The sequence below is a fragment of the Drosophila ananassae genome, chromosome 3R (genome assembly GCF_017639315.1).
Source record: "Drosophila ananassae strain 14024-0371.13 chromosome 3R, ASM1763931v2, whole genome shotgun sequence".
NCBI classification, from domain to species: domain Eukaryota; kingdom Metazoa; phylum Arthropoda; class Insecta; order Diptera; family Drosophilidae; genus Drosophila; species Drosophila ananassae.
In genome coordinates, this window is record NC_057930.1 from 8,980,006 (window position 1) to 9,000,772 (window position 20,767).

The 20,767-nt window shown below is 36.9% G+C and overlaps 3 protein-coding genes across 6 annotated transcripts in view; all 3 read left to right on the forward strand.

The window, feature by feature from the left end:
• Window positions 1–178: 178 nt before the first annotated feature.
• On the forward strand, window positions 179–3,974 carry LOC6505567 (fibrinogen-like protein 1). The gene is made up of 2 exons (XM_001964931.4): window positions 179–1,451; window positions 1,517–3,974. The coding sequence occupies exons 1-2, from the start codon at window positions 232–234 to the stop codon at window positions 1,650–1,652; spliced, it is 1,356 nt and encodes a 451-aa protein (XP_001964967.1). The 5' UTR covers window positions 179–231; the 3' UTR covers window positions 1,653–3,974.
• A 1,758-nt stretch (window positions 3,975–5,732) lies between these two features.
• On the forward strand, window positions 5,733–7,711 carry LOC6505578 (angiopoietin-related protein 7). Its single transcript, XM_001964932.4, has 3 exons — window positions 5,733–7,251; window positions 7,317–7,536; window positions 7,594–7,711. The coding sequence occupies exons 1-2, from the start codon at window positions 5,867–5,869 to the stop codon at window positions 7,450–7,452; spliced, it is 1,521 nt and encodes a 506-aa protein (XP_001964968.3). The 5' UTR covers window positions 5,733–5,866; the 3' UTR covers window positions 7,453–7,536; window positions 7,594–7,711.
• A 667-nt stretch (window positions 7,712–8,378) lies between these two features.
• Window positions 8,379–20,767, forward strand: part of LOC6505589 (disintegrin and metalloproteinase domain-containing protein 10) — an 84,242-nt gene continuing 71,853 nt past the window's right edge. For 3 of the 4 annotated variants that reach the window (XM_014905019.3, XM_014905020.3, XM_001964933.4), the window contains exons 1-3: window positions 8,379–8,775; window positions 9,507–10,013; window positions 16,314–16,346. In XM_014905019.3, the coding sequence (XP_014760505.1) occupies window positions 9,950–10,013; window positions 16,314–16,346 (97 nt within the window). In that variant the 5' untranslated portion in view covers window positions 8,379–8,775; window positions 9,507–9,949. The remainder of the gene's footprint in view (window positions 8,776–9,506; window positions 10,014–16,313; window positions 16,347–20,767) is intronic. The other variant, XM_044716038.1, reaches the window with a different exon arrangement.

Genomic DNA, 20,767 nt, shown 5'->3' on the forward strand with positions numbered 1-20,767 from the left:
TTGTTTCTTTAATTTTGAGAATACCTTGATCGAATTGATGAAGTTATGTAATTTTTGTTCTTGAATTAGACATTCACAAAATCATTCCAATAATCTCAGCGACAGATAACGGAGATAACCTTAGGAAAGGCCGATTCTTATCAAAACAGTACGCGTGAACAGACTCTTCGTTTCAAGACAAGCCCGGCTTGGATTTCATTCAACCGTAACACACAGGCCTAGAAACACGTCATGGATCCGCGAGTTATAGTTGCAGTTCTTTCGGTTTTGGTCCTGACAGACCTGACTGTCGCCTATGAGGTGATTAAGGGCAACGGAAGCTGTTTCGAAGTAGTTAAGACCATGCTTGACCACTTTATGGAGTTGAAATCGGACGCCGATAAGAGTAATGAACTTAAATACCAAACAGAACTTCAAATTAAAGATGAGCTAATTAAGAGTAAAGATGAACAAATAAAAGCATTGAAAGATCTGAATAAAAGGAACGATGAACAAATAAAAGCATTAACCGATCTGATTAAAAGCAACGATGCTCGTATAAGAGCCCAAAGTGAAATCGAAGAGCTGATAAGGATTAAAAATAGTGAAATTGAGAAAAAAAACAATGAAATTGAAAGAAAAGAAACGCTTATAAATTCATTAAAAAATCAAATAAACGAAAAAAGTGAGGATCTTAAAAAAGCTGGTAAGGAAAAAGATGAATTTAATAAAAAACTACTTAGTTGTTTGGACAATATTAATAAAACCAAGAATTCGTTGATGGAAAAAGAAAAGGAGATCCAGGAAAAAAAAGAGGAGATTAAAAGAAAAGACGATCTACTGAATGAAAAAGATGCAGAAATCCAGGAGAAGATTGAACAGGCAAAAAGCAAGGACTTCCAAAATAAGGACCTAACAAATCAAATAAATGTTTTATCCCAAAACTTAACTATAACAATTGAAAAACTTGGAAAGAGCGTTGACCCAAATCCTTGTAAAAACGTCAGCAAGGACATATACCAAATAAGGCTTCCGGGAGTGAGTGCATTTGAGGCTCCTTGCAATGGATCTGGATGGATGGTAATTCAGAGGCGGATTGACGGCAGCGTGGATTTTAATCGCAATTGGACTGAATACAGAGATGGGTTTGGAAATTTGACAGGAGAGTTTTTCATAGGCTTGGAGAAATTGCACCTCATAACTCAGTCGGGGCAGCATGAACTGCTTATCCGTCTGGGAAAAGTGGACGGGTCCACTGCTTTCGAAAAGTATGATAATTTCAGGATTGGCAGTGAGAAGGATTCCTATCCATTGGAATCGGTTGGAATCCCCACTGGAGGTGCAGGCGACTCCCTTACAAAGCACCATTTGAACATGAAGTTCTCCACTATTGACAGGGATAACGACGAGGATGCCTTCAATTGCGCCAGAAGGTTGGGTGGTGGCTGGTGGTTTAATATCTGTGGACACAGGTATACCATAAAATTAAAATTTTTTAATATTTTAAAAATGTTAATCTTTATTCTTGAATTTACAGCAGCCTAAACGGAAGGTTCAACAAAGATGGTAAAGGGAAGTCTAAGAATGGGATAATATGGGGAAGTTGGCACAGATACGATTATACTGTTTCACTTACATTTGTTGAAATGATGATAAGACCCAAACCCTTTTAGGAGCATTTTGGATGATGGAAATTTTGGAACTCTGAAACTGAAAAAATTATTATACTCTCTCCAGGATACCACCAGGACATTTTAAACGTATATCAAAAAGATAAAATTAAAAAAAATTTAAAATATATCTTCTTTTTATTCGAATGCTTTTGCAGTAAAATAACTTTATTGCAGTAAGGAAGATGAACTGTAAGGACTTTTTTCTTTCAGTGGATTAATTACTACAATTGTATGAGATGAAATTCAACTGAAATTGAATTTGTTAGCCTTTTTTATACTGTTTTTTTTAGCCTTATTAAAAATAAAATAAAAATTTGTCAAATGTGTTTTTTGAAAAATAGGATGAAATTATTTTTTATTTATTAAACAATTCTGTTGAAGATAGGTTTTTTTCCCTCAGAAATTGTAATTTATTATCGAAACGAGAAGAAACCTATTTAAGAAGTCCTATTAAAAAAAATAGAAGTTCCATAACTTGTTTCTGTCCTGAAATCGCCCCCTTCGATCCCCATTGAAATAAAGAAACTGCTGCAACACTTGAGTTTTGAAAATATTAAAGGCGATAAAAGGATTTCTTTAAAAATTCGAATAACATCGTCCATATTTTTCGTCTCTAGGGAGTACGAATGGCAGCCCCACGGCACGGATTAAGGACGTCCTGCAGGCTTTAGAGGATTTTGAGCAAGTCTTGGACGGCAGTCTACGAGGTGACGACCTGCATGCCTTGGTGTGCGCGAGGAGACTCTATTATAACCGAAAAATTAAAAATGTAGGCATCCGATCAGAATGAATTATATAACAATCGAAAGGTATTTTTTGAATTAGTTCATTTTTGTCCAAACTTTTTCCAAATGTTATTCAAGAAATTCGATTTTTACAGCTCTTTCCCTCGAAATAAGAAATAATACAGTAAAACTTGACTTGAAATTAAGTGTTTCTGCCTTTAAGATGTTATCACTTAAGTTTGCTCTAAAAAAGTTGTTCTTATATGTATACAAAAACATATTTGTATTGTTTCGTTTGTTAAAAATAATATTTTATATTTTCATTCGTTGCCAGCCAAGCACTGCCCTAACTTTATGAAAGTCACTTGGGCACACCTAGGAAGGATGCTAAGCTCTTGCCAAAAAGAAAATACCATCCTCCCAACCCATAGGCAGCTTGGACAATAACTTGCATAAGTTGGCTCGATTGGAAATTTAGTCGCCAAACACCCACACAAAAACAAACTCAAACTCAGACACACATCCACAAACCTGGCTTGAACCTCGGAAGTTTCTGCATTGAAAGTTTACTGACCGGAAACGGCATGCAATTTTATCCATGGCGAAGGCAGGTTTCCTTATTTTCTTCTTGACTCTTTTTTAGTTTTTTTTTTGGATTTACTACCCAGAACTCGAGGGGTACAAGGGTGTGTGGTATTCGTTGAAATTTATTTAAATATAAGAACGTGTTGATGGTGATCTGAAAGTGCATCAAGCATAAATATGTACATATGTATAATATTCTTAATCAGCATCTGACGGACCGTTCATCCGTCTTTCCGTAGAAACGTGGACCTCAGACGTGGATCGCAGAGACAATTTGATTAGTTCAGTTTAATATTATCAACTTTTATATTTTAATAGTCCGCGGAGTATTTAAATGATAATTTTACTAAACTTAAATTTTAAATGATCTTATGTGCTTAAGTTTAAAAAGTTTTAATTTCTGTTAAATGTAATCAAAATATAAAAGTTGAATTCTTACTAGAAAGCTTTGAGTTTTAAAAATGTTGAAAAACTCTAAATATTCTACCGGATGTGACCTTCATTCCGATAGATAATAACCTTGGGATAACCTTTATACTGATAATAACCTTGGGAAACACCCAAACTGTTCAAATCAATTAAGAACGTGCGCTCAGAGTCTTCGTTTTGAGATAACCCCGGCATAGTTTTAATTCAACCGAAACATACATACATATGTATATGTAGTGATCTGAAAGCACGTCATGGAATCGCGGGTTATAGTTTTGAAACTATATGGTTTTGGTCCTGACAGACTTGATTGTCCGAAAAAAGCCGCTGAAGTTGTTAAGCCAATATTAAACCATTTTATAGAGTTGAAAATGGCCGCGCATAACAGCCGGTTAAAAGATTTGATAAATAAAATTAATATAAAAGATGAAAAAATAAAGGCGCTGATTGAAAGCAGCGAAGAGCAAAAAAACACAATAAACACTCTGACCAAAAACAACGATGCCCTGATAAAAGCACAAAGTGGCAATGAAGAGCTGATAAGGATTATTAAAAGTGAAATAAGCCAGAAAAACAATGAAATAATGAATACAGAAACGCTTATAAACTCATTAAAAAATCAAATTTTTAAAGAAGAAAAAGTTAAGATCTTAAAAAAGCTGGTGAAGAAAAAGACTATTTTAAAAATGATAATGATAAAAATGATAAAAATGATGGGGAAATCCAGGAGGAGACTGATCAGGCAATGAGACGTGCCATTTTCGGTAGGCATCCGATCTGAATAAATTATATAACAATCGAAAGGTATTGTTTTAATTAGATCCTTTTTGTCCAAACTTTTTCCAAAAGTTATTCAAGAAATTCATCGATTTTTACAGCACTTTCCCTCTGTTTGTCTGGTTGTCTGTTTGCACTATTTTTTCCTTGGCAATCCTGAAAAAACTTTTGTTCTACAACTTTTTAAAATACCTTAAGTTAAGGTTAAAAAATTAAAAAAACTTTGTTGATTTAAAGAAAGCATAACTTCATAATCAAGGAAGATATTGAAATGTGATTTACACCGTTGAAAAGGTTTTTAAAATATCTATTTCACGTTTTTTAAGATCAAATTTCTTAATAGTAAACAAAAAAAAAAAAACTAAATTTTTTTTACGGAAAAAACATTTTTTAAAATAGGCTCAATCGATCTTATTTATATTGCACGTGGAGATAGCCCTTGAGATGACGTAACTTTTGATAAGTAAAGCTGCCAATTTTGAGCAGCCATTTGTGAAGCTTAGGGTTACGTACACATATGTACATATGTATATACACTGCTGGCCAAAATAATAAGTACACGCTCATAAAATTTCTTCTATGTCACGTAAATCTTTTTTTATTACCGTAAAGAACGAATTCTAAAAGATCCATCAAGAGGATGTCTTCCTCAGCATTATGTCAGACAATATATTTTTATACCCAAATCGGGTCATAGTATCGGTAATCCGATGAATCGGGACGACTCCATGCCAAGAAAAACAGTCCCAAATCATAATGTTTCCGCTTCCGTGTTTAACGGTCTATTTCGAATACCGGGCGTCGAATTCTTTGACTTTGGGTCGTCGTACATAAATTCTTTCTGGAGTCGTTACCAAATAGATTTATTTTTGTTTCGTCGCTCCATAGGACATTATTCCACTTTTTGGAACCCTCTGGTCCAGATCATGCCAAATGATTTTGGGCTAACTGTTTCCTCATCTTTAAATTATTCCCTCGAAGGAGAGGAACTTTTCTGGCTATGCGTCCTTGTAAGCCAGCATTAGTAAGTCTACGACGAACTGATCTAGACGACATTTCATGGTCAATATGAGCAGCAATGGATGAGCAGCAAAGACTTAGGATTCGGGTGTCGGTTGTTTGACTTCCTTCCGATTTCTTCTTCCGACCTCGAGTTTCGAATTGAACCTTGAATTTTAGGGTATAAAAATCGAGTTATATCGAAACAAATAAACACTATATCTGTGTACTTATTATTTTGGCCAATAGGTACATGTATTTGGGGATATATATATTTTATGCGGCATATATAATTGACATATTCCAGCGGAGGGGTACTTTAATATTCTATATATTATGTATCCTTTTTTTTAAATTAAAGATCTATATATACAAAAAAAAACAACTGCGGGGTAAAATTCCGGTTAGAATAGTTTTTATGTGCAATTTTGCACACCTAAATAGAATTTTTTCGTCACCAAAATTCACATCAGATATTTTAGCTTGGCATGCAGGTTCGTCACCGGTATTGTACCTCGACAAGAGGTTTTTTATATGATTTAAACTTATCTTTAATTTCTTTCATTTTGATAATACCTTAAACGAGTCGTTGAAGTTATATAATTTTTTTTCTTGAATTAGACACTCACAAAATCATTCCAAATCCAAAACATTCGGCCGGATTCGGCCGGATGGTAGTCTCAGCGACAGACAACGGAGATGACCTTAGGAAAGGCCGATTCTTATCAAAAAAATACGCGTGAACAGACTCTTCGTTTCAAGACAATACCGGCTTGGTTTTCATTCAACCGTACCCTACAGGCCTGGAAACACGCCATGGATCCGCGAGTTATAGTTTCAGTTCTTTCGGTTTTGGTCCTGACAGACCTGACTGTCGCCGACGAAGACTGCTATGAACATACTGAGGTGATTGAGTGCAGCGGAAGCTGTTTCGAAGTAGTTAAGCCCATGCTGGCCCACTTTCGGGAGTTGAAATCGGGCGCCGATAAAAGTAATGAACTTAAATACCAGTTGGTGCAAATACAAAAAGAACTTCAAATAAAAGATGAGCTAACAAGTGCCACAATTAAGAGTAAAGATGAACAAATAAAAGCATTGAAAGATCTGAATAAAAGCAACGAGGAACAAATAAAAGCATTAACCGATCTGATTAAAAGCAACGATGCTCTAATAAAAGCACAAAGTGGCAATGAAGAGCTGATAAGGATTATTAAAAGTGAAATAAGCCATAAAAACAATGAAATTAAAAATAAAGAAACACTTATAAATTCATTAAGAAATCAAATAAACGAAAATAGTGAGGATCTTAAAAAAGCTCGTGAGGAAAAAGATGAATTTAATAAAAAACTACTTAGTTGTTTGGACAATATTATTAAAAACAAGAATTCGTTGATGGGAAAAGAAAAGGAGATCCAGGAAAAAAAAGAGGAGATTAAAAGAAAAGACGATCTACTGAATAAAAGAGATGCAGAAATCCAGGAGAAGACTGAACAGGCAAAGAGCAAGGACTCCCAAAATAAGGACCTAACCAGTCAAATAAATATTTTATCTCAAAACTTAAATAAAACTAATGAAAAACATAGAAAGTGTGTTGCCCCGAATCCTTGTAGCAACGTCAGCAAAGACATATACCAAGTAAGGCTTCCGGGAGTGAGTGCATTTGAGGCTCCTTGCAATGGATCTGGATGGATGGTAATTCAGAGACGGATGGACGGCAGCGTGGATTTTAATCGCAATTGGGCTGAATACAGAGATGGGTTTGGAAATTTGGCAGGAGAGTTCTTCTTAGGCCTGGAGAAGTTGCACCTCGTAACTCAGTCGAGGCAGCACGAACTTCTTATCCGTCTGGGAAAAGTGGATGGATCCACTGCTTTCGAAAAGTATGATAATTTCAGGATTGGCAGTGAGAAGGATTCCTATCTATTGGAATCGATTGGAAAGCACTCTGGAGAAGCACGCGACTCCCTCATCGAATTCAACTTAAACATGAAGTTCTCCACTATTGACAGGGATAATGACGTGGGTGATGGCAATTGCGCTATCTATAAGGGTGGTGGCTGGTGGTTTAACGAATGTGGATCCAGGTATACCGTAAAAATAAATTTTTTTAATATTTTAAAAATGCTAAGCTTCATTCTTGAATTTACAGCAGCCTAAACGGAAACTTCTACAAAGATGGTAAATCAAGGAGTAGAGATGGGATAATTTGGGGAAGTTGGCACGAATACGACTGGTCTGTTTCACTTACATTTGTCGAAATGATGATTAGACCCAAACCATTTTAAGAACATTTTGGATGATGGAAATTTGGGAACTCTGACACTGAAAAAATTATACAGGATACCACCAGGACATTTTATATCAAAAAGGTAAAATAAAAAAAATTAAAATAAATCTTCTTTTTCTTTATTTCTTCTTTATTGCAGTGAAGAAGATGAACTGTAAGGACTTTTTTTTCTTTCAGTGGATTAATTACGACAATTGTATGAGAATAAATTCAACTGAAATTGAATTTATTGGCCTCTTTTATACTGTTATTTTAGTCTTTTTAATAAATAAAATAAAAATTTGTAAAATGTGTTTTTGAAAAAAAGGATGAAATTATTTTTTATTCATTAAACAATTCCGTTGAAGATAGGTTTTTTCACTCAGTAATTGTAATTTATTAACGAAACGAGAAGAAACGTATTTAAGTATAATGAGAAAATTGCTGCAACACTTGGATTTTTGAAAAAAATAAAGGTGATAAATGGAATTCTTTAAAAATAGAATAACATCGTCCATATTTCGTCTCTAGGAGGGATTCAGGACGTCCGAGTAAAACTCCTTTGGAAAACTGCTGCTTCGTTTCCCTTTTTTTAAATGTTGGCAACTCTTATAACAGTCTAACATTATCGATTAAATGTCTGTTAACATATCTTCAGCTAACAGAGGCGAACTGTTAGCTATCGAACCGAGTTAACATTTTGGATTTTGTTGGTATTTAGGTTGGTATTGGTATTTAAATAATAATATTTAAGCTATACTTTCAATTGAAATATATAGAAGATTTTCTATCTAAGGTCAATGAAATCATTGATTTTGACGCATCGTACATGAGTTTGCATTTGAAAATATTTTTCAGATACCGTTACCGGTTGACAACCGGTTAGGATGGAGTAGCAAAGCAGAGGCGAAACAAAACAGCTGATTATTGTCACTCTGGGCACACTGAAGTGACCAAAACACTCAACAGTCACACTAATTGTATACAGTGGGCTCGAATCAAAAAAATCAGAAATAAAAAAATTTCTCACCTGAGCGGACGTGTGATTTTCGGAGCGGATTCGTCGCGCGCGGATGTTCGAAAAAACGCTATAAAACATCGGTTCGGAGTGCGCGTTGCCGTCAATTTGAACGGATACTAATAACAAGAAAAATATACTCAGAAAAAGGTATTTCTTTTTGAAATATTAACTCGCTGAGAGGGAAAATAAAGTACATATTTGCTACTGGATCAGAGCGCGAGTGTGTGGTGCGGGAATAAATAAAGCCTGGCTCCGGAAATGGGGCGATTCTTGGTGCTATTTTGTGGCTAATTTCTAAACAGAAATTCATCGCGAGTCCAAGTGAGTGCCAATTGCGAGACAAAATGGCTGCATTTCAACGCATTTAATGCCCAACAAACATGACGCGTGATGGTCGTGCGGGAGGGGTCGGGGGAAGGGGTAGGGGGTAGGAAGGGACAATCAGAGAACACAACACACAGAAAGGAATTGGGAGAGAGAGCGAGAGCAAGAGAAGGAGAGGAGCAAAAAGTAAACATGCGAAAATAACAATGTTTTTAATTAGCCCAACAAACCCGTTTGGACCCGGTTTAATCCAACAAATATAATCAATACGTGAAATAATTGTGAAATAGTATTATTATGTATCAAAAGAGGTTAAAATATGACAAGAACCTTTATTTTTCGTTGCTTCTTGAGCAGTAACAACAATGAGGCAGCAACAATATTTTATTTAATGCATTTGGCTGCGTTTGCGCCGCAGCTGGCTCTCTCTCTCATTCTCTCTCCCTCTGCTTGATTCGCATGAGTGCGAGTGAAAAGCATATACTGTGTTGTGATTTTTCTTTTAGGTTTTGCTTTTGTTTTTGTGTTTTGTGTTTTATGTTTAATTTTTTTTCTTCTTTTATTTAATTAATAATACTAATAACTGTAATTATTTGCATAGGTTTTGAAAAAAAGTAAACAAAAAAAAAAAAAAAAACAACGAAGAAGATGTGACCGTAGATGGAAGCAACAGCTGTTTCGGAAAGCAAAATGAAATTCAAAATATTCTCATTTCTTTTATTTTTCAGCTTCGCAGCAACAAAAAGAAACATTTAATAAATAAAATAAAAAATATTAAAAAATAAAATTAGTGTTTTATTTTCGTTTTTAATTTGTTTAAAAAAAAGTGTAAAAAAAAAGGAAACAATTTATAGAAAATAATTCGTGCGTGCTAGAAAGTGCTTCGAAAATTAATGGCCCATGCCAGAAGCGTGCGAGCCAGTGTGTGTGTCCCCATGTGCGAGTGATAAGTTAGTAAGTGGCATGGCCGGTGCACTGAGCTCCAATTGAGAGTGCCCGGGGTAGCAGGGGTGCCTTGTCCCCAACAACATCAACAACAACTGCCAAAAAGATATCCAACACAAGAATAAAGTCAACAACATCCCCCCAGCCAGTAGTAATACCGACAAACAGAAATTTGTGCTAATTCTGTTTATTAAATCCCATCCACGTTGGATCCCCATCGCATATAATGTCATCAAAATGTGCTTTCAACATTGCATTCGTGGCGATCATTTCCATCATCATCGTAAATGGTAAGTCTTAGTATTTAACATAAAAAAATATAAATTATTAGAACTTTTTACTGTGCAAGAAGAACAAAGAAACCTCAACAGTCTGAGAGCCTAAAATGAACAACTTGGGGGTGCTGCCAATGACCCATAGACAATAACATTGAAATAATTGCTCAATCATGCGGAAACAAAAGTTAACATTCCTCCCCACCAGTAGAAAAATAATTACGCACTCCACCAGGATAATTGAGGCAGGAAGGGAGGAATTTTGGGTGGCTGTGGGGAAATAATGTTAAGGGTGAGCCATTTTGTTGTCTTATAATTTTAGTAGCCACTTTTGGTAATTGTCCTTTGAGATAGAAACAAATTAAATAAAGAAAAAAAAGCTTTTTATGTTAAAATAAAATATAATTTTATGCCATTGTCTCTGTACCGACAAATAAAGTGAAATTTGAAGTGTTAAGGTTAAAAAACATTATCTGTTTCTATAAAAAAAAACATGCAAAATGTATAGACTTGCGAAATTAAATTTACATATACATTAGTATGTCAGAGTCAGAGTCAGACTCGGAGTCAGATTCCCTTATTTATTCCAACAAAGCCCGTCCATTGTGAGCACAAAACAGAGAATTGGTAGCCACTGAGAAGGCAAGTGACTCATACAGAGTGGAGAAAACGTGGAAAATATTAAGAATAACACAAAAAACATATACTTTTAAGATGAAATTTATTAATACTAACCATAAATATTTTATACAAAATATATATTTAAACTTGCTTTTTTTTTGCCACTTTAGCTAATTTGTTTGCGTTGCAAGATTTTCGTAAAGTTCAACATTACAAAACCCGAGGCAGGGCATGGCAGGGCTACAAGACAGAAAACAAAAAAAAAAAACAACATCCACTCTTGGCTAATTAGCCAAAGTCAAGCAACATGAACATGAGCACACAGAGAGACCCCGAGAAGAAGCGGCAGAGAGAAGGCAGAAACGAAAACTGGTTTATCCACTTGGCCGGCTAATCTGACAACAAAGAAGGGGAGCAGCAGCCACCAAGCCACCAAGCCACCGAGCCACCAAGCCCCACCACCAAGAATAGAGTATAGCTGCCAGAGAGACTCGCACACAAAATTTAGACAAGTTCTTATGATTATTGTACTCCCATGCGAAAAAAGGTCAATGTCTTGGCATTATCTGTCTGGGCGCAGTACCATATCAAAAGTCTAAAGCGAGAGCTTCTTTATTTTTTTTTATAAATAAATAAATGTGCAACAGCTACTATCGTGCTAAAAGTTTTTCTATCAGCTGGCTTGTCGAGCTCAGCGGAAGTGACAGATATTTATGTTTATTTTACATATTATATAAGAACTTTGCCAAAGAGAAGCAATCTCGCAGATGCAGATACAGTTGGGATTAAGATAACGATAGTATTGGTAAACCCTGATTAGCTAAGATGGGCTTTTTTTGTGTCTGTTTAAGTGAAAAATTTAGTAAATAACTACTCCATATATGCAACTTTCAACTCCCGGACAACTGAAACTCAATTTTTTTTTAAGAAAAGTTCTTGGGATGCAAGTAAAGAAACAGATACAGTTGGGATTAAGATAACTATAGTATCGGTATAATTTGTTTAGCTAAATGGGTTTTTTTTATCTATTTAAGTAAACAATTCACTTACTCTGGGTCTGCTATCTTTACAGATGCACATACAGTTGGGATTTGAGATAAACACTGTATAGCTAAGATGATTTTTTAAAATATTTTTATGTGAAATATGAACATGTTCTTGAATTAGTTTTCAATTGTATACAACTCACTGGAAACTGATATTTCTTTATTTTAAAATATTTTCTAAAAACTTCCCAAATTCCCCATCTTAGAATGCAAATAAAAATACTTAAGAAGGAAGTACTAAAGATGAAATTTAGGATAACGAAAGTATCTTTAAATCCTGCCTAGCTGAAATAGTTTTTTTTTTTGCCGTTCAAGTAAAAGATAAATAAATCTTGGATTCAATATTCCCCTCACTCACAACTGAAATTATTTTCTGAAGTCACAGCTGGCCTTCTGCGTTTTATTTCTATTGATAAGCTGTGGACTGAAACTTTGTTCAAATGTGATTCCAAAAAACAGTCATAAGTCGCATTGGTCAACTGAGGGAAGGGTGTGGAATGGAGTGTACTAGGCCCTAGAACAATAGGCATTTTTGGTGGGCATTTGTGCAATTTTCCTTTTCTTTATTTGCTGTACGTGCCGAGTGCAAGATAGTAAACAAACAAATAATGAAGCCATCCCGGCAGCTATCCCGGCTAGAGATGACAGCGTGATTGGGGGATTGATGTATTCGCGATGTACAGTCTCGTGTATAGTTGTGACCTAAAAATGCTTTATCTCGTCATGGAGCAGAGCAGTACATGGCTGATTTATTCTGATATTGCCATCTAGATCCTAGAAGATGGACTGTTTTGTCGCCCCTGCGCATCTGCGTCATACATGTAGGTACATGTGTGGCAGATACAATTGTGTTTTTCATTGCAAAATGTGTCACATTCAAGAGTCGCTGTGCATGCGAGTGACATTTATTGTTTGCCGAGTGGCAACCAAATAAATATAATAAAAAATATACATCCATGAATATGGATACATGTACATGTGGTGGGTAAATCCCTTAAGCTTGTTGAATGAGTGAAGCGGATGGCACTTCAAATTGATGAGTAGCTTTAATAATAGGGCGTGACTTGATGTAAATTGCTTTCTAGGGTGCTGCACATGCAAAGAACTCGTATTTGGAGTACGCTTTCTGTTATCCTGGCAGGTGCCGAATTGAGTTTTATTTTTTCTTCTAGAAATCTAAGACTGGAATATTTAGTGGCCTGATAAATGGTCTCAACTTTCTCGCATGTGTGCTACCCCCAGCCTGTAATTCAATCAGGGAGCCCGAAAATGCGCTTCAAGTGGATTTTATGGGAGAATTATGCTGCCTCATTATGCCAAATGGCCTAAATAACAATCAAAGCGGGACTTCTCGCATGACACCAAAGGGGGAGCGAGGGGGAGGATGAAAAAATTTAATTAAATTATTAAAGTTGCGCGGTAAGCCGCACAGATACATATACATATACAGATACAGATACAGATACAGAAGCTACATAAACAAACAGACGACCATCAGACAAAGGCATAAAAACTTTTCTTTTCTTTTCCTTCCTCTCTCCTCTCTACTCTTTCCTCTTTTTTTGCATTTTTATTTTGTGAGTCAAGTTGCGAAGCATAAACAAACGGAGGGAAAAGATTCGCCAAGACGAACGCCAAGATACATTATGCACAGACGCAGCTTCAGATACAAGATACACGAAATCCCCCTACCCCTCCAGAGAGGCAGCCCAGGAATAAAGGAAAGAAAACTAAGAAAAGAAGTCAGCACGAGAAGATTCAAATTATTTACACTTACGGATGCGAATTTACTTCCCACAACAGATACTTTCGTGCCTCATCCCCTTCCATCCTTTAAGGGAATTTAAAACTTATATAATTGATTATATTATCGATTTAATAAATTCTTTTGAAAGGAATCAGATAAGGAATTTATCCATTTCTCTGGGAAGATATTTCAATATTTGACTGGGCGGTCTCTGGGTCTCAATGGTGGCGTTAGCCCTTTGCGGGCTTCAAGCCATCCATTTGCCCCATTGTTCTGTTCTTCATCTTTATGCGTTTTTCCACTCTGTCTGTCTCGCAATTTTCTTATTGTTCGGTCGGGTGGGGGAATGGGTTGCTTCTGCCCTGGCATTTGCTTTTATTTTTATTGTTTCTCCACTTTGCCACAGAAGTCGACATTTTTATGCTGCGCGACTCTTTTGGGGGCATTATCATCCCTTTCGGCCGCCGCACTGTCGGTGTGCCAAAGTTGATTTTCATTAGTTTTAATGCCGCTCATTATGTTCGGTCGGTCGGTCGGTCGGTCTGTCTCTCAGTGTCTGGAATCTCTGTCTATCTGTTTTCCCTGTCGTCCTGTATGTAGAGTCTGCCTGTGGGGCAATATCTGCACTCATATCCCATAACCCCGACACACCAAACACGCAGATTGCTGCCAATAAAGGCAAACTTTTTGGCCAAAGAGCTTCTGGATGGATGGGGAAACTTTTCCCCTAAATGAAAGCCATCCCGGAACAAGTCATAATAAATATATTTTTTAAATAAATCCCTATAAAAAAATGAATATTTTCACTCCCAAATAATATTTGTTTGTTTACGAAAAAAATACTCTCGTATACAGTCGTGTGTTTCTTTAGTAAATAAAAATGCATTGCAATTCATGAATATCGATCGAAAAACAGAAAATATACTATTTTTAGTCAAATGTCTAGTCGCAAATAATAAGTCAGCCATTAAAAGCGACAATTTTTATGCAAAATAATAATATAATCAATGAATGGAACTACATTGTAGATATGTTGGAGGACAGTTGGCTAGATACGCTCCAATAAGCAAAAATATTTATTTTATGCTCCATAACCATACATTGCATAGGTCTCCGTGGAAACTAAAAATGAAAATCAACGAAAGTGTTACAATCTGAGTGGCGTTTCCTGCAAGAGTGCGTAAAGTTTCATCACGATTATTAGCATTGTTATGGTCTCGGCGAGCCTCGTTACACATGCAAATTGCTTCAGTTGGGTCAGGGTGAAATCCCAACCAGCTATCCACCTAGTTAATCTGCCAGCCTCCAGATTTTTCTCAGAAATTACCATTTCAAATTTTAACTCTCACACATTCCATCAGAATCCAATCCCAATCTCCCGCAGGCATATATTTTGTTTTTTAAAAGCTTTGTTGTACCATTTAGATAGCAACAGAGAAAAATGAATCACTCTTTTGTTTAGTATTTATTTCTTAAAAGGGATTTTTATACAAAAAGAAAAGCTTTGCTGATAAAAAATCTTTTATGATCTTACCAGAACTGATTAATTATTAGTCTTGATGGCGATAGACAGATCTTGAAGCCATCGTATCCTTTGTCAAAAAATCAAATTTTACAGCTTGTTTGTTTGTTGTTTGTTTGTTACAGAAGTTTGTAAGAAAAGTAATGGAAAAATATTTATTCTGTATCTCGCGATCTTACCAGAACTGTTTATTTATTAATCTTGATGGCGATGGGCACATTTTGAGGCTATCGCCTTCAATCCTTAATCGATTCATCGTACTGTAGCTTTAACACTGTTCTCATCACTAATAGTATTTAAAGAGGGTATAAACTACATATGCCTTATATTAAATTTTGTTTAAAAGTATATTGATGCATTTTTACAAAAGTATCCTTTGCCAAAAAATCAAATTGTACAGTGAAAGCTTTTCTTGAGAGAAGTTTCTAAGAAAAGTAATGGAAAAATATAATCGAGTCTTTTATTTAAGCGAAACTGTACCATTTTCAGAAACAATATTTTGGATTTAACTCTTTTCTTAACTCAATTTGGATTTAACCCTTTACAATTCTTATACATTCTTATACATTCAATTCTATTACAACTCTTATATTTCACTCCAGTTTGGCTCATAGTTTTTCCTTTTATTCTGGTTGGTTAAAATGGATAAATTAAATTGCCCAAAGCCATGAAATGGAAAAAGTATATGTCTTTGAATTAAAAAGAGTTTTCGTTGCAAAAAAACAAAATGATTTAGAAACTAAAATATTTTTTATCTCTCCACTAAAGAATTTAGAGCCTTTGGCGATTCTTTTGTGCTCTTGGGTGGTTTCCCTTCTGAATGTGTGTGTGTGAAGATCAAAGGAAAAAATTCTGACAATAGAATAAAAGAAATTTATAAAGAGAAAGCAGGCTATTTTTACTTATAAAATGTTTTAAATTACTATGTGATTTTTTTTAAATTTCCCTAATAAATATTTATACGTTAAGTATCTAAGCAAAATATAAAAATGATTCATTCGCATCGTGATTCACTCAAGGATGACAATCAAAATATACTGGCAGTGTTTTCATAAAAATATGACCCCGGGTGAAACCCCCAACAAATTTGCCTTTTGGGCTGCCAGGAAGGAAACATTTTTCCTTCCCATCTTCCGTCTGCACTTTACCATTTTGCTCACTAAAGTGGATTTTAATTTGAATACTTTTGCGTGTTCTCCACTCCGACTAACCCCTTTTAAAAAAAAGGGCGAAAAAATGCGAATGAGTGGGGGGCCCTTTTCACAGACATTTTTTCCTGAAAATTTCGAAAAAAACCAACTTCTTTCAAAATACCAGAAAAATAAAATTAATAAACCTATGCATTTTACTCACGTTTGAAAATGTTTATTTACTTTCAGGTTACGCAAAAGACATTTCTGGAGTTAAAAGAGGTAAGCACTGTAACTTTTTTTTTTTTATTTCCTTTCTTATATCCTAGAGTATCCTTTTTCCGTGGGCCGGAAACTATTGCCAAAAAGAACGTCACAATGGCAGAATATTTTTTTCCCAAAAATTGTAGAAATTATTCTTTAAATGTGTATCCCTACAACAATAAAGAGTTTGAAGTAAAAGTAAATAATTTTTTATACTAAAAATAGTCCTTTGCCGTCGCTATCCTCCTAAGTTACCTCCGTCTAGGACATATTTTATTCCTTTGGCAATACCGGCTGCTAAACGATGAATCGCACAAGTGAAAAACGGCAACGGCTTCTTTGACCAACCCCCCGGCGGATGGTTGGATGGACTAACCTCAATCCTTGCACATTTGTGCAGCTTGTGGAGCTCCGCGCATTTGGCCCATTCACACGCCGGCACTTCGGCACGGCTTCCTATAGTGCAATTTATAATATGTGCCGACAAAGAAAGTCGAAAAAGGAGTAGTTGCAAAAGGGCCCGACGTCGAGTAGCTCTAGAATTCGTTTAGGCCTGGCCTGGGCTGCCCTGGCCTAGCCTGGCTAAGCCACTCAGAGTGCCACGTTCTGTCCTCGGTATACCTTTCTCCACACCCCCTTGTCACGAATTTTTATTTATTTTTTTTTTTGTTGAGCAGGAGGAGGTATGTAGTCCTTGCCATGCAGGTTGCATCGCTGTTGACTTGTCAGTTGACTGACGGACACAAAAAAGGAGAACTGTAAGAGTGGTATTTTTTATTTGGTCCTCTTTGTGTGTGTGTTTGTGTGTGTGTGTGTGTGCTTGCGGCTCATGCAAATGTTGGGGCACACGACGAGGCGTGGCAGGCCGCCCACATTAAATGTATACTATATAGTTTTCGATTTTTTATGATTCAATTTAATGCTTGTAGCGGTTGTGGTTCCTGGCCAGGCCGAATGGCATAAAATCAATGAAGCTGTGGCGCCTCATGGGTGGTTGCAAGTTGGGGGGGAAAGCAACAAAATGGCCGCCATTTGCAACGTCCTCGCCCCGGTGGTTGTCATTATTTATTGAAAATATAGTTTGATGAGTTTTTACTTCAGGGCACGGCACTCTGGCCACCAGTCCACAGCTGCAGATGCTACACCTTTGGTATGCCCCCCTGCCCTGCTCCTCTGTCCATGATCTTCGACTGTTTTTCAACAGTTCGGGGTGTTGTTTTTCTGTTGCGGTCAATGGAATGGTTTTTTGTGTGTCTGCCACCACGTTGTCTGTCTGGAGCTTCTCTGTGTGTGTTTTAAAATTGGTTAAATCAGCAAACTTTTCTCGGCCAATTTTTTGCCGTTTTTGGTTTTTTTTTGGCGGCAGTACTTTAACTTTGCGACTGTTTGTTGGCCGAACTACACGAAAAAATTGAAAAAGTTTTGGAAAATTTGGCGTAAGTTGGCTTATTTGGGGGTTCTTTACGTTTATGGTTTATTAAGGCATCTGCTGGGAATAGTTCCTCAGCCATTGGTTTATCTAAAAATCATTCAATACCCTCTATTTATGGGATTCTTTTGGCCATCTATCCAAAACAAAAAATGGTCTTCTGGCTAGAAACTATCTACCATTTCTTCCGCTTCATATTACAAATCTTTGACTGATACGATTATGTGGCGGACTTCTAGACGAGGGCGAAAAAAGCGAAATGGGAATGGAATAGCGCTTCCATGTGCCTTGAAGCGAGTGCCCATAAAAAAAAAAAAAAACAGAAACAACTTCGCTATTCCGTGGGGTATGACCAGTTAATAGCATTTTCCCCCCAGTAACGCCCACGCAATCGACACAATGTTCCGGCGTATGTGTGCAACAGCTTCTGCTTTTTGTTTTTTATTTGTCTGTGCCATCCGGACCGAGCTGGGACGGGACCAGGCCCAGGCCATGTACGAGTAGATACATATACCCCTGCGAAAGATCTGAAACCGGAGTTATGCAGTTTGTTATGGGAAGGAAAGTGAAGGAAGTAAGAAGCGTTGATTGCACCACCGGATGGACACAGAAATCGGGGTAAAAAAGCCATGAGTCTGCTCCTAAAAAAAAACAAAAATATTATGTTCAAAGATGAAAGGGTTATTCGTGTAAAAAGTATGCACACAGGCTGCTGTCGGGCTGATTAGTTTGTGCTTCACTGCATCGAGTACGGAAAGTAAATAAATATGTAAATTAAGTATGATTTTCTGCACAAAAAATGGTAATTTTAATACAACTTTTACATATTTAAGTATAATTATAGGACAAGCATTATTCATACCCAACACTATCTGGCTTCTCTGAAGCCGATTGCAATCCTCAACTTACCAAAGAGCTGCAAACACTGCGCTTGAAAAACTTTCCTGTTGCTGTTGCCTGTATTGTGCATTTGACTTTTTTTTCCTCTAATTTTTTATTTCCCTTCATTTTTTTTTTTGCTGGCAAACAGATTTGCCGTATCAGGGAAAGAGCAGGCAATTCCAGAGTTTTAGCTGAATGTGAAGTGGTCGTGGTGGGTGGTCGTAGATGGTGGGTGCTCTGTCTCCTAGCCACCAATCCTGCTATTTAGCCATGTTTTGTTTGTTTTTGTGCTTTGCTGCAGTTGCCTTTCTCTATATCCCAGTGCCAGTCTATATCCCTTCTCAGCTCCAGTTCCGTTTCGCTTTGCAGCCATTTTTATCTTCAATACACGCTCATTTACGCTGTCTGATGGCTTTAGGGTATATTCATATCCGTTGTCTTTTCGAAGAAGGATACGCGAACTGGGAGCAGAATAGCTGCCGAAGGATGTCGGTCCTTGGATGTTGGAGGCGCTATTTGTGTGCATTTTGCTCGTGACTACACTGGTCATCCAAGTGCAGTTGAATTTTTAAGTATTTATTTAGTAAAAATACTAATGATCTAGTGAAAAAAGTAAATATTTTAGTGTAATATTCAGTGAATAATAATTGCTTAGAATTTAACTTACAAAATTTATTGAACAGTGTACGTTTTCTTGGTAATATCCTCTAAAATCGTTCGTGTCTGGCTCTCCCCGGCATTGTCTGGCGACTGTTTGCCAACTGTTTTGTAAAAGATGAGCCATAACCCTCTATCTTGGGTACACAACAATTTATTGGTGTACCTCCTCTAGATATAATATTCTAAATCCGCTCACCGAAAACAAGTTTGCCGGCATTTTCGCTAATAAACAACTTTGTCACCGGGGATTTAATCAACTTTGTTTTATTGTTCATTTTAGCAGACGAGCCATGAGCTGGTGGCTCATCCTTTTGTTTGAAATGCCCAGATCCCTGTTCGCCGGCCAACAGGATTTTCATTTCATTTTCTACTCCGAGATGGGCTGGGGCTTATTGAATGCCCTTTTAGGGATATTGGCAGCATTGATTACCAAATGCGAGGCATAAATGCCCGGTTCGGTTGCAACTCTCGTTCCAGTTCCAGTTGTCCTTTTCGCAGTCCTTCCCCCCTTCTATGGGCCTGTTAAAAGGTTCTTAAATTGCGTTTTATTACATGCCACGTACTGCTGGGGCTTTATGGTCGGGGCCGCTTTGTAGGCTTTTCAATGCCATCGATGCCGTCTGCGATATTTCCTTTTTATGGCGAGTTCATTGTAATCACTACCCACCCACCACCTCCCCTCAATAGAATCCAAGTCCGGAGCTACCCAGTAAGCTTAACTGCTTTGAATTTTAGGAGTACTGACCGTTGGCCAATGTCTCCCACATTCTCAACCGAATTCAACAGTTCAAGTTCACTTAGGGACATGAAAAAAATCAAGATACAGGTCAACTTGAAGATTAACATGATTACCCAACACATTTCCATGGCAAGTGGTCGACTAGATTCATTTCCAAACAACTTCTCTACGCCAATCTAAAAACTCATTACCCCGACGCTAATCAAAGGGACACGCACAGGACTGGGAAACGTTTTTATGCCGGGTAATTAGGATGTTGGCAATGCCAACGGGGTCGCCACATGACCCACCCATCCACCCACATATATAACTCACTTATCAGGCACAAGCCGGCTAATATAAGCATTATGCTGTCTACGCCCTTAGGACGACCGCCCTTGCAAATAAGTAGAGAAAAAAAAACAAACGCCCAGAATACTGCTCCTCACGCAGTGGGGCCAGCACGCAAACCCAACTAATGTACACAACTTAATTATCAAAGGAAAAATCGCAGACTTATGTATTGGATGCTCGATATAAATAAACGCCACCAGACAAGGAGGTGGTCTCGACTGGGGCATCGTGAGCTAACGCATCTTTAATGAATGAAGATTCTTAGCTGACCGGCTGCCGCATCCATAATGCTATCCACAATCTGAAAGAAAGCGAAAGTAAAGCCACAAGGCAAACTCTTAAATAAGGTTTCTGGAGTGCAATAAAACGAGATTTTTATATTATTAAGGGAATTGC